Source organism: Danio aesculapii, chromosome 23 (assembly GCF_903798145.1).
Source record: "Danio aesculapii chromosome 23, fDanAes4.1, whole genome shotgun sequence".
Lineage (NCBI taxonomy): Eukaryota > Metazoa > Chordata > Actinopteri > Cypriniformes > Danionidae > Danio > Danio aesculapii.
Genome location: NC_079457.1, coordinates 45,782,606 through 45,796,693, shown reverse-complemented (window position 1 = coordinate 45,796,693; position 14,088 = coordinate 45,782,606). Strand labels below are relative to the sequence as shown.

General features: G+C 33.1%; 1 protein-coding gene across 1 annotated transcript; it reads right to left on the bottom strand.

Moving 5' to 3' along the window:
• Nucleotides 1-765: 765 nt before the first annotated feature.
• On the bottom strand, nucleotides 766-14,088 carry LOC130217271 (E3 ubiquitin-protein ligase RNF114-like). Its single transcript, XM_056449349.1, has 6 exons — nucleotides 13,749-14,088; nucleotides 9,279-9,429; nucleotides 7,498-7,604; nucleotides 6,984-7,098; nucleotides 4,366-4,473; nucleotides 766-1,284 (listed from the first exon to the last, which is right to left on the bottom strand). Exons 1-6 carry the CDS (start codon nucleotides 13,865-13,867, stop codon nucleotides 1,219-1,221), a joined length of 666 nt encoding a protein of 221 aa, XP_056305324.1. The 5' UTR covers nucleotides 13,868-14,088; the 3' UTR covers nucleotides 766-1,218.

The window sequence follows — 14,088 nt, the reverse complement described above, 5'->3', positions numbered from 1 at the left end:
AAACAACTGGGAATCAATCTTTCTACCTAATAAACATCCGATCCGGTCCGATAGTTCACTCAAACATTTTAAATCATTTATTCTCCCTCGTGTGGTTATAAACCTTATGAGATTCTTTCTTCTGTTGAACACTAAAGAAGATATTTTGAAACCAATGACTTCCATAGTATAAATATATATATATATATATATATAATATATATATATATATATATATATAATAATATATAATATATATATATAAATACACACATATATACACCACACACACATATATATATACATATACACATATATATACATATATATATATACATATATACATATACATATATACATATATACATATATACATATATACATATACATATACATATACACACATATATACATATATATATATACACACATATATACATATACATATACATACACATATAATATATATATATATATATATACACATACACACAAACACATGTATATATATATATATACACACATATATATACACATTTACACATATACATATATATATATAATATATATATATATATATATGTATATATATATATATATATATATATATATATATATATATATATATATATATATATATATATATATTACATATACATATACATATATATATGGATTATGGACTATGGATTGTCAATGGGTGCCAGCTAAAGGCAATCTTCAAATATCTTTTAACAGTGTTTAACAGAAAACAGAAACTCATAAAGGGTGAGTAAATGGTTTAGTTATGGGTGAAATATCCCTTTAAACAGAAGATTTCCTAAACAGTACATGCGATCATCCAGAAAAAGAAAAGAAAAAAACTTATATCAGGCTTTTCTGTTATATAGTACCACAAAATCTGCCAATGTGCTATACAAACTAGCCCATAAAATGAGAAATGGGTTATACTGTTTCAATTATTTGTAGATTGATTAACTTATTTCTATATTTGGACAGCTAAGAATGGAAATGTGTCAAATATGATATATATGAATGTATTTGAACAAGCAAATCACCAAAATTACACCAACTGCAACTTTGGCATTGCAGATTTAGTGTGTGCAGAAGAACATATCAGAATAGCCCTGAATCCCCTTCTATGTTAATTTATTAATGAATAATTTTTTTGTAAAGCATGAACATAGTTTTTTTTGTTTTTTTTGGCTGTGGAGAGTGTGTGTGTCCGTGTCCCTCACGTCAGTTTTCCACCAGAGAGCGCTGTAGAGCTTCCCGCATCATGGCTTGCTCATCTGTGGTGTAGTCCTAATAAAATGTACAAATATGAACATATTACGTTTCAGTCTCGCATCATCCCAAAGTACGGCAACATTTTATTGCTGGACCCACAAAAGAGCCAAAATAAAAAACACACATGAAAAAAAGAACAAAAATGATTTCACATTATAACATATCCTTTTACTGGATGTCTCGAATGCACTTTTATTGATTTGTTATTACAATTTAGGAACATTTTGAGAATGTTGCAACGTTGGGACTTTAGGTATATATCCTGTGTATATCTATATATCTATATATCCAGTGTTAGGGTAACACATTACAAGTAACATGCATTATAATAATATTCCTTTTCCAAGTAATGAGTAGGGTCAGACGGAATCAGAGGATGTTTTTTGCTATTTCTGCACAGAATTTTGTAAAAAATCTGCGGATTTATGTGGAATGATTTTGGGAGTATCATAACTACAACCTTAATATATTAAGTAAAAGTAATTAAAAGTTAATTAAAAGTAAAACCTTTTTAACTTGTATTTAATGTTTACAATGCAAATCCAATTAGATCCACTTAATTTGGTAAACAAAGCAAGTCTTCTATGTAATATATCTACCAAAAGACAGAAAATATGACTTTACAAACTGTATTGTCAATAAATTATATGAACATTTTCATATTAGTCAATAATTATACTGAAATAAAATAAAAAAAACTGAATAAATATAAATTTACACACCTTACACAAGTAAATAAACAGAATCAATGATGGGCTAAAATCTGCACGCACAGATTCCGTGGGGCCTAGTACTGAGTTAAGTAAATGCATTACTTAAAAAATTAAGTAATATTTGAGTTAGGGGACTAAGCCCAAAAGAAAATGAATGAATAATATTTGAGTTGATTTTTTTTTTAAATGTAACTCGATTTACTTTTTAGATGAATAAATATGCTTTTAAAAATAGTTTGCTGAAATAAAATGAGTGTAATCACATTGAATCACACTCAGTGAGAAAATGAGCTCCCTGTGGGAACAGACAAAACCAAGATGGCAGAGCCTTACATTTCTGTGATGGGAGTGTTCTCATTATTTTGAACACATGGAAGAAAATGGGAGAGTCTCAATGGACAGTGATTTTACTGAACTAATGAGACAAAAATGCAGAAGTAGTAACTTTCATTAATCTGTATATACGGCATGTATAAGACCATTTCAATGTGACGATGTCATTGGCCCTGAAACATTTCCTGCTTGTCGTCAACTATTTCATAACAGTAACAACAGGCGGAGTAAAATCATATCTTGATGTTAAAACAGCTATCGTAACATTATTTATCAATATTGGGACCTTTTGGGTTCTCAAAGCTATGAAATTACGAATGTATAACAGGAATACGTTAGGACTACTGTTTTATTGTTTACATCCCCCAAATGGTCTACAGAGTCAGGAAGTTTTTTTATTTCTTTTTTATGGTGAATGAAGGTATACAGTGTGTCATTAAATGCAGAGCTCCTCTATTTAAAAAAATAAGAAAAATACCCTGCAAGTTCTGAAAGAGATCCTGCCTCATGCATGTATGACAAGTAACGCAACGCATTACTTTACATAAAAAGTAACTCAATTTTGTAATCATTACTTTCTAAACTAACTTTTCCCAACGTTGTATATATCTATACACTAATCATCACACATTAATGTTAATATATATGCTGTATGTTGATGGTCATGGACACACTCAAAGGGATATACAGAGTAAATATATATATATATATATATATATATATATATATAATATATATATAGATATATATATATATATATATATATATATATATATTATATATCCCTTTGAGTGTATCCAAGACCATCAAGTAGGCTGAATCCAGATGCACATTAAACTCAGTTCCTGGTTTAGTTCCAAGCCTGCTTCAACACACTTACCTGTAGGTTTCAAGCAAGCCTGAAGAACTCAATTGGTTTAATCAGGGTTAAAGATAAACTGTGCAGAACTGTGGCTTTTTGCAAGTTTAAAGCTGCGGTTCACACTTGACTTTTCTTCCTATAGACTTCCATTCATACGTACGCGAATGCGTCAGCAGACCGGAAACGCGGGGTCATGCGTCAAGTTTTTGCGGTGCAAAGTTCAAGCTTGGTGAACTCTAACCTGCAAAATTGCATCACTTGACTGCTTGAGACCAATCGAGGATCAAAACACGACCTCTCTGGGCAGAAATGTTAAAACATGGAGCAATCGCTCGCTTTTTTAAATGTCTAATCCCGCCCCTTTTTGCAGCGCCGTACGACAGAATTTCGCACACACAAACCCCAGTGTGACCGTAGCTTCCATTCACATGTTTGGATGGGAACATTTGCTAATGTGACTCTTCAAGCTGACTGCCAGAAGGAATGAGCCAAACTTCCCAATCTTGTTCTTACCCCAATAAAATGCTTGAACATCCATTACCTGTGAGTAATAGAGTACAGCAAAGCTAAAACTATATATTATGGTGAAAACTATACATTCCTGCACATTTCCATACATAGGATGTAATTGTTTTTACAAAAGTGGTTCAACTGCATAATGTTGCCCTGAGACAACAGATGAAAACTACCATTTTAGTTTATTAGATAATAACAAAAGTGTTTTTCCTCAATCAATATGCTTCTTCACATATCCATGCACATCACACATATTTTTAATATAAGATATTTTAATTTAAATATGTTAAAACGTGAAATCTATCTTACATTCTGCTAGCAGTGTGCTCAAACAGGCTATGGTCCCAAGAAATCCAAGAAGACAGGTCAAATCTACACCTACTTCAAATTTCATTGATCACCAACTTATTAGTAGACTTTTTTTGTGATATATTAGTTTTTAAAAATTAAAGGGGGATTTTGTGGGCCAAAGAACTGGTTTGTTGCATAAGGGCAACACCATGCCATGTTAGGCCAAATATATATACAGAGTGTAATATACAAGGTTTATTTACAACAGGAACCAATGTCAAGTGATGCCACATGAATATAAATCTGAGAATTGTATCAAGCAGTATTACATTTTAACGCAAAACAAAAAAATGGAGAACAAAAACATTTGAAGCCACTTACCACAAACGTATCGTATGAAAAAGCATGTCGTATTCTGAGGTGTTGAAAGAAGTTTGCACTCTTGTAATTGGGATCACCCCACGGCATTGAGGCACATATCGGACACACCTGCAGAAACGGGTTTTAAATATGAAGTTCTAAACATTAGAAAGTGTGATTTATACAAAAAATAAACAAAGAAAATTTATGTTTTTGTATTAATATATTTATTTAGAATATACATTTAATACATAAAGAATTGCTAAAAACCTCTACACAACTGTTTTAAAATGATGTCTTTTATTGTGGCATTGTGTAGAAACTTATTGCCTAATTCTAATCTATCTATCCATCCATGCATCCATCAATCATCATTGTTGTTATTATAATGACTCCTTTTAATTAGTTTTGTATGGATGAAGGAATATATGCTTGATTTGTAATTAATTAATGCTTTTTTATTTATACATTTATTTATTTGTGCATTTATTTATCTATTTATGCATTTATTTATGCATTTATTTATCTATTTATGCATTTATTTATTTATTTATCTATTTGTGCATTTATTTATTTATCTATTTGTGCATTTATTTATTTATTTACTTATGCATTTATTTATCTATTTATGCATTTATTTATCTATTTATTTATTTATTTATGCATTTATTTATCTATTTATTTATTTATGCAATTATTTATCTATTTATTTATTTATTTATTTATTTATTTATTTATGTATTTATTTATTTATTTATGCATTTTTTTTTTTTTATGTTTGAGTAATTCAGTTGTGTGTTTATCAAGCTAAAGTAAAAATGAAAATGACATGCATGCCAAAAGGCTGATAACTTTAAAAAGAATCTGTTTAATGAAATAACCAGTTTTACTGGTTTACATCAAAATAAACAAGCTGACGAATAAAATAAATCAAATAAATCAAGTTATTATTTATTTGATGATTATAATAATCATCATTATTACAGTTTTTACATTACAGTGAGTGGTAGGTTTAGGGTTGGGGTAAAGGTGGATGACACAAAAATACAATGAATGGGTATTTTAATAAATAATATAAATAATTCTCAATATCTGTCCGCAGCTGTATCCCTTCTAGCAACAACCCAGAATCAGGGCAATAGCAAACTTGGCAAATAGCATGATGGTTTATTAAGTTTTAGGGTTAGAGTTGGAGTTTATTAATCAGAATCAGAATCACAATCAGTTTTATTGCCAAGTGTGCTTCACACATACAAGGAATTTGTTTTGGCTACAGAAGATTCCAGTGTACATAAAGTGACAAGTGACAACACAAAATAAATCTGAAAAATAAAAAAGATGAACATTAAACAGATGCGGTTAGTCAAGAAACCTGGATGTTGAGTTGTATGTACAGATTATAAATATACAGGTTATAAGTGTACAAGTGCGAATGTAGAAGGTATTGTATTGTATATTGATATAAGGTGCTGTGTACAAGTTCGTATGAGAAAGTATTGCACATATTTATTGCACAGTAGGGGAATATTTAACTGTTCATAAGGTAAGCAGCCTGAGGAAAGAAACTTTTCCTGTGTCTGGCTGTTTTTGCGCTTGGTGCTCTGAAGCGCCGACCAGACGCTTAATGTGCCTTTGTCTGTTAGAATTTTGTATTTGTAATAATAATAATAATAATAATAATAATAATAATGATAATAATAATAATAATAATAATAATAATAATAATAATAAATTACATACATACATAAATATGTGGTATGTATTCAGACCTCCTTAAATTTTTCACTTAGTTATATGGCAGCCATTTGCTAAAATCATTTAAGTTAATTTTTTCCCTCATTAATGTACACACAGCACCCCATATTGACAGAAAAACACAGAATTATTGACATTTTGCAGATTTATTCAAAAGAAAAACTGAAATATCACATGGTCCTAAGCATTCAGACCCTTTGGAGTGACACTCATATACAGTATTTAACTCAGGTGCTGTTCATTTCTTCTGATCATCCCTGAGATGGTTCTTCACCTTCATTTGAGTCCAGCTCATATGTGTGTATATATATATATATATATACATGTGTGTGTGTGTGTGTGTGTGTGTGTGTGTGTGTGTGTGTGTGTGTATGTGTATGTAAAATTAATAGCACTGCTGTTTTATTATTATTATTATTATTATTTTTCAAATAAATCCTATTTGTTTTATTTTTGGCTGGAATTAAAGCAGTTTTGAATTTTTTTAAAAAACATTTTAAGGACAAAATTTTTAGCCCCATTAAGGATTTTTCCCCGATTGTCTACAGAACAAAACCATCATTATGCAATGACTTACCCAGTTACCCTAACTTGTCGAATTAACCTAGTTAAGCCTTTAAATGTCACTTTAAGCTAAATTATAGTATCTTAAAAATATATAGTCAGATATTATGTGCTGTCATCATAGCAAATATAAAAGAATCAGCTATTAAAAATTAGTTATTAAAACTATTAATGTAGTAAGCGTTTCACTGCATATCATTGTATATGTATATTATGTATATTATGTCTAGAAATGTGTTGAAAAAAAAACTCTTATATTTATATATATATATATATATATAGTTGAGAGATATTTTAGATTAAATGAGCATGAGTCTTACCACAGGCTGGGCATCGCGGGAGTGTTTCGAGGTGCAGTGCTCAACCAGCCCGTCCTGGTCAAAGTTCTGCTTCTTACAGTAGGGGCAGGTGAACGTGGAGCGGTTCGGCACTGAACTAAAGGAAACAAGAGATTCTTTAATTAGACGAATTTCTAACTGATTATATCATGATCGAATAAATGGATCCGCTTGTGGCTCTGATTCTGATTAACCTTTAAATTGTTATGCTGTAAATTAAGGTAAGAATTATTCTGAGGTTTAGAGATTCTTTCACACAGAAATTAAGTTTGAAGTCTTCAAAATGCACAAAAAAAAAACAGTGAACAACTACTTGAAATGATAAATTAGTACCAATAATAACTTCATTACATTATGAATATCTTCATAAGTCAATGATGTAAATGAGTTTCCCCATATTGACTGTTTATTTTTACAAAAAAAAATTAAAGCAGATAATACTCTCTCAATACACAATATTAAACAGAGCATCATATAAATAGAGCTGGGATATTACCTGACAATGGAAGGCTGGTCTTTTGAAATGGACTTCATACCCTCCTGGATATAGTCTTGATATTTGTAGCAAGCCCCTGTGTGGCTTCTCATGTCAGACACAAGAACCTGTCAAAAGGTAATAAAAAATGAAAGCTCAAAGTTAAATAAGAACAAAAGTCACTCTTTTGTCATGTTTGTTGCTGTTTCTTGAAATGCCTCTTGGGCAGCTTAGGCATTCTGTTTGAATGGGGAATCATCAAATTCCCCAAAATTGCTTGTCAAGCTTACTATTAAATTTCATATTAGGAATCACCAATAAAATTATACAACAGCTGTCTCTTTAGTTTCATTTAAATCACAAAAAAATTGCAGAAACTCACATTTGGTCCGAGCCCCTCCCACAGAGAATAGTCATTCTATATCGATCAATGATTGGCTCCTGTACTAGAAGGCGGGGCTTCATTCTCCATATTGATCGTTACACTTCCCCCATTCAAAACTATACGAGTGACACGTTTTGTGTATTCTATGGTCTTTACTGTGGGGGAAAATGTCCCACATCATGCGCTGCAGCACCAAGACTGCTGTTACAGTGGTCGTCTAGCAAAAGAGCACTGCTCTAAAGTCCACAAAAAGGCAGTGCGTCCTTAGAGCACACAATGCAATGCGGTCAAGCAGAACCAAGAGTGCCAAGTAGTTTTCTTTTCTCAGCCAAAGGTAGCCATTCAGGCAAAGCGTTTCACAGAGGGAGTTTCAGAGGATGGATAAATGATCCTTTTTACAAATTCTGGTCATTTTTGGTGCAAAAATAAATAAATAAAAAAAAAACTTGAGGAACATTATGTTGTTTTTAAAATGCATTTCCTGACCCAAGTAAAAGAAAAATGTATTAAAAGAGATATAAAAAAAATGCATTTAAAAACAATGCTCTATTTTCTGTGACTAATGTTGTGCTTAATGTACTAATAGTTAATCTTTAGTACAATTTAAAGTAAGCATAAAATGAACTAAGCGTACTTGACTGCTATTTTGACAAATAATTAAGTTGAATTAAAATATACTTTTATTATACTGTAATATTTAAAAATATATATATTTTATACCACTTTTTTATAGAATACTAACCATATTTTATTGCACTATTAAATTCACTATCTGTACAAATAAAATACACTTATAAACTATTTAAAATATAACAATAATACATGAAACATGATTACCTTAATCCGACAACTGAGCCAAAGAGAAATCGAATTAAGACATGTGGGGTATGCTGACTTTAGTTGCATTATTGAAGTGCCGTACAGACATGTAAACGTCGCAATCAGACTATTACCATTTTATAAGTACTTATTCGCTACATCAAGTGTTTAACGAAAAACAAATGAGAATGGCTTCAAAAGCTAGAGCAAAAGCAAGCACATTTTTGGTGCGAGTGGGAAACCATGCATATGCTGAGAACTCTGAAGAAAATGGACATTATGAAGTGCTTTGACTTTGAAGAGAAATTGATTTTGATGAAAAATTAGTGAATCAAATGGCAGATGTGGCCTGTTGCTTGAGAATTTGTACACACCATCGTCTGTTTGCACAAAAAGTATGAGAAATAAACTGCAGTTGAACTTGTTGTGAAATTAAAAACAAAACGAAAATCACATATGGAGTGATGCCGAACATGAACTGTTGTTGCTTGAAACGCCAGAGGAAATTAGCATTGAATGATAATGACATTAATCAAACTATGTACTATAACGGGCATATAAAAAGATTACTGATGTCCATGTAGACATAGTCACTGACCTCAATTTTACAGCCTTTGCACTTCCCGATTGATCTCTTCATCAGGTCTTGTAAACGGTCATTTTTAGCCCACTTGTGTAGATCAGTCCTGCAGACAGCACACACGGGGCTCTGGGGCCGCAGACACTCCCGAAGGCAGTCGTTACAGAACCTGAGCAGAAAAGAGGGGAAAAGCAGTTTAAATGAGTGTTTTCAGCTGAAAAAAAAACAATCTCCTATCAGTATTCATGAACTGGACATAGCTGAAGTGTCCCCAGCTTATGCATCACTATCACCACCACCACAATACTACTACTATTGCTATTACTATTATTACTATGACTAGGGAGTGATGTAATGACTTAGTCAAAATACAAAATATGAGAAACTGTATCTGATTACGAATACATTTCTAAATAGGTGGTAATCAAACATGGTAGATTACTGAAGTGATTACTTCTGAATTTATTTAAATGAAGCTTTTCACTTTTTTTGTGAAATAAAAAAAATTATCAACGTTTCAAAATAAAATCTCCCATAAAATATCACAGTTTATTCAACGTGATTATTTTTAACATTGGGAAATGGGTAACTTATCAACGTTTATTCAATACCAGTATTTTCAACAATGGCAAATGATTGAATTATGAACATTGATTCAATGAGAGTATTTTTAATGCTGGGAGATGAATAAAATGTCAACGTTTATTCAAGGTGATTATTTGTAACATTGAGAAATGGGTAAATTATCAGTATTTATTTAAAGTTGTGGTCCACAATGATATCATATTTTAAACTTTAGTTGATGTGTAATGTAGCTGTGTGAACATAAACAACATCTCTGAATATAAGACGCTCAATGTAAAGAGATATTGGCTTTTACAGAGTTAGCTTCAGAAAGGTATTTTACCACATGCACACACACTGCGCAGCGAAAGGGCGTGGCCAGAGGCGCTGTAATGTTAAAGCAGTGAAAGCTAATGCTAAAGCTAAATGCTGATATTTCCACATAGCTTCTTCTGTTTCTGTATTTGGGCTTCCAAAGGACACGACACAAAGAGAGAAGCGCTTACAGTTTAATTTTAATTATATCCCAGAGAATTATATTTTAAAAAGATATAGCGCTAGCATTTGACAAAGAAGAACTTCCAAAACCTCACCCAGTTCAGTGCTGGATTCGGCTAAAAACTCCTCCAACCGACGAAGCTGTGGATTGCGAGCTACAACCTGTAAATGTTTTATTTGGTAAAATTGATCAACTATAGGCAAAGTTTCTAGCGTTGTTGTAGCAAGGACAAAAACAAAGATGTAAACAACGGAAAATGCTGTTTGGCACTGCTAACAATCTAGCTACACATTCATATTTAATCAGTCAAACTACTGTAAACGGCCACAATCTTCAGCAGCGATGCAGTGACTCTCTATGTGTGTCTCTCTCTTTGTGTGTCTCTCTATGCGGCCGCTTTCCGTGTGTATAACATCTCAAATAACAAACTCTCAAAAGATAAGTGGACGTTTCATATTACTTAAACATGCTTATTCCGAATATGTGTGAAAGACACTTGTCAGATTTTATTTTAAAGAGCAGGCGTGAGCTGTGTGCTCTTCATTTCTGTCTGATTCAGACAGCTAACGCTGCTAACAGCTGCACTGACTGGACTGTTTACACAGCGCCCGAGTATAGGGGAGTGATGTGGAGCCAATCTACGAGTCACAGCACATTATGTTAGCGGACCAATCAGATCCTCTTGAGGGCGGGCCTTTCAGAGGAACTAGGAAATATGACAGTCGTTTTCATGTTAGCTGAGTAGCAGTATATAATCAAAGTAAGATATATGGAAAAAATAGCGTGACTTTCTACAAGTGAAGCATGACCGGACATTGCTTTGCATTTTATAAACACAACCAAGCCTTAAAAATACACTGTGGACCACCCCTTTAATGTTTCAACAATGACAAATGATTGAATTATCAACGTTGATTCAATTAGAGTATTTTCCATGTTGGGAAATGGGTAAAAAATATCAATATTTATTCAATGTCAGTATTTTCAACAATGGTGAATGATTGTATTATTAATTCGATGTAAGGATTTTTCACTATTAGGAAATGGGTAAATCATCAATATGATTCAACGAGAGTATTTTCGATGTTGGGAAATGGGTAAATTGTCAGTGCTGATTCAATGTAAGTATTTATAACAATAGAAAAAAGTGATTAAAATATTAACATTTATTCAATGTGAATATTTTCATATAAATGATTCGTTCGATAAATAAATGAATCGTTAAAGTTGATTCATCATTTTATTCAATGCTGAATAATAAACCACAACTAAAATGTTGATTTTAATATCATTTTAACAGTGACTCAATGCAATCTGCTATCTGCATTGAGTCCGGCAGGAACACTTTTAGCTTAGCTTAGCATAGATCATTGAATCGGATTAGACCATTAGCATCTTAAAAAAATAATAATGATTTTCCTTTTTTAAAGTTTAACTTTTTATTTGTAGTTGCATTGTGCATTAGGACTGACAGAAATTGAAAAGTTAAAAATACTACACAGTGCTATTAGCTTTTTACCTAGCCTGGGACTATTTCAGGTAAAAACTGGGACTATTTGCTGTGTAAAATCATTGCCCTGCTGCAGCCATGGTACTGCCGGAAAGTTCCTTGATTATTACGCCAGAATGAGAGTGTAATTCCTAGCAATGTCAGCCTCGAGCAGGTGTGTCCAAACTCAGTCCTGGAGGGCCGGTATCCTGCAGACTTTAGCTCCAACTTGCGTCAACACAACTGCAATGATGTTTCCAGAAAGCCTAGTAAGAGCTTGATTAGCTAGTCCAGATGTGTCTGATCGGGGTTGAAACTAAACTTTGCAGGACACCGGCCCCCCAGGACCGAGTTTGGCCACCCCTGGCCTAGAGAATAGTAACTTGTCATTTTCCATCGGTTTCAGTACACGCTGTAACTACAAAAGAATCAAGCTTTAAATAGGAAAATTATTGAAAAACTTTCGTCTTTTTTGAGTGAGATGCTAATGATCTAATCCGATTCAATAGTTTATGTTAAGCTAAGCTAAAAGTGTTCCAGCTGAATGGATTAAAAAATGGTAAAACTCAACTGTTTAACTCTACAAGAGCTGTTAAATGAGCATATTTGCAACAAAAAATGAGTTCCATTAGCGTTAGCAGAAATAAGTGATTCATCAAATCTGCAAACACATCCTAAGGTGCAGCTCTGCTCATAGGTTTACACACCCTGCCTTGCATAATACATTAAATTTTAATAATTTCAACAAAATAAGAGGGATCATAGTATTGCATGCTATTTTGTACTATCCCACATGAGCTATTTCTAGATATGTACATACTGTATATGACAAAATAATATCTGACTTCCTAAAATCTGTCCTGTTCAAAAGTTTACACACCCCTGAATCTTGATTGTCTGTGTCGGCCTTAGTGACCCACCGTTTTAATGGTTGTGATGGTTGTTAATGAGTCATCAGATTGTCCTGAGTTAACCCAGCTGCTGTTGTTCAGAAAAGCCCTTCAGCTCCTGCAAATTCTTCAGTTTACTGCATCTTCCTCATGTTTTACAGCTTTACAACAGTGACTGTGTGATTTTGATGCCCATCTTTACTGAGGAACTCAAACAAAACATGTACCGAAAGTGAAAATGTTCCCTGCCACGCAACACATTCATTAAGGGCAGGGGGTGTAAACTTCTGCACAGACAGAAGTACACATTTTTCAATTATCACTGTCCTTCAGCAGCTAATACTTGCATGTTTCCAAAAAAACAAAAGAAGTACAATCTACGCCAATCGTCCATTAAAAAAAAATCCTTAGACTGACCTTTTGAGTATCTGATATTAAAATAAAAATGCAGAAAAACATGTCTAAAGTTTTGTGGATTCCACTCTTCTTTAGAGAACTTCTCGATTATTAATAAATATGCAAATGTTAGATTACGTAACTTAGGTTTTTAAAGAATACATTTTATTAATCTGAAGAGAAATACATTTTAAAAACAGCCTTCCTACCCCGCCTTCAAACAGCATTTTACCCCAAATATTTTAGGAAATAAATACGCAGTAAATGCTATTATTTTAACACTTTTAACTGATGTTTGCTAGGATTACTTGTAATTGAAAGGCCACCTCTGACCTGACAAGGCAGGCACTGGGTGTTGTTTTCTGTTTGAGCAACGGCACAATTACGTGAACACTACAACTCCCACAATCCCACACTGCAAAGTTTTGTACACATGAAGCAAAACTGAAAGTAACCAGTTTCTGTATTCTGAGAAATTTACACCACAGCTGCAATTATTGAACAGTACCCAACACATCCACGTTAAGATTAAGGCAGAGGTCACGAAGGCTGTGAATCGCTATGAGGTGATAAGGGGATTAACATTAAACTACTCAACATGTCAACCGAGAAGTTGTTGCTAGCGGACATGAGCTCTCCAGAATACTCACGTATGTCCGCACTGTGTGGTCATGGGCTGGACGAATATCTCCAAACACACGGGACACACGAAGTCGCCGTCTTCAGCATCGTTTACATCGGTTTGCGGGTCTATTTTGAGCATGGCCATTTCTGCTGCGCTGTGTTCCGTGTTCTTGAACTCCTGTGAGGTTCACTATTGTGAGGGGAGGAGCAACAACTCAGCTGATCTCATGATGCACATGCATGAGAAACTACAGCCCTTACCAGACGTACGACAAATAAATCGCCGTTCACTAACAAACGTATGCAATATATAGTAGGCTACATCTGTAGTGGCTGTGTTGTCCTCTACTGCGTAGTTATAAGCCA

Bases quoted from the DNA above. Each gene is read 5' to 3' on its own strand.
- LOC130217271 (XM_056449349.1), bottom strand. From the start codon at position 13,867: ATGGCCATGCTCAAAATAGACCCGCAAACCGATGTAAACGATGCTGAA. The intron at 7,099-7,497 runs GTAATATCCCAG...TGTTTCCTTTAG, and splicing joins GACCAGCCTTCCATTGTCAG to TTCAGTGCCGAACCGCTCCA. The intron at 4,474-6,983 runs GTAAGACTCATG...CCGTTTCTGCAG, and splicing joins CCCGCGATGCCCAGCCTGTG to GTGTGTCCGATATGTGCCTC.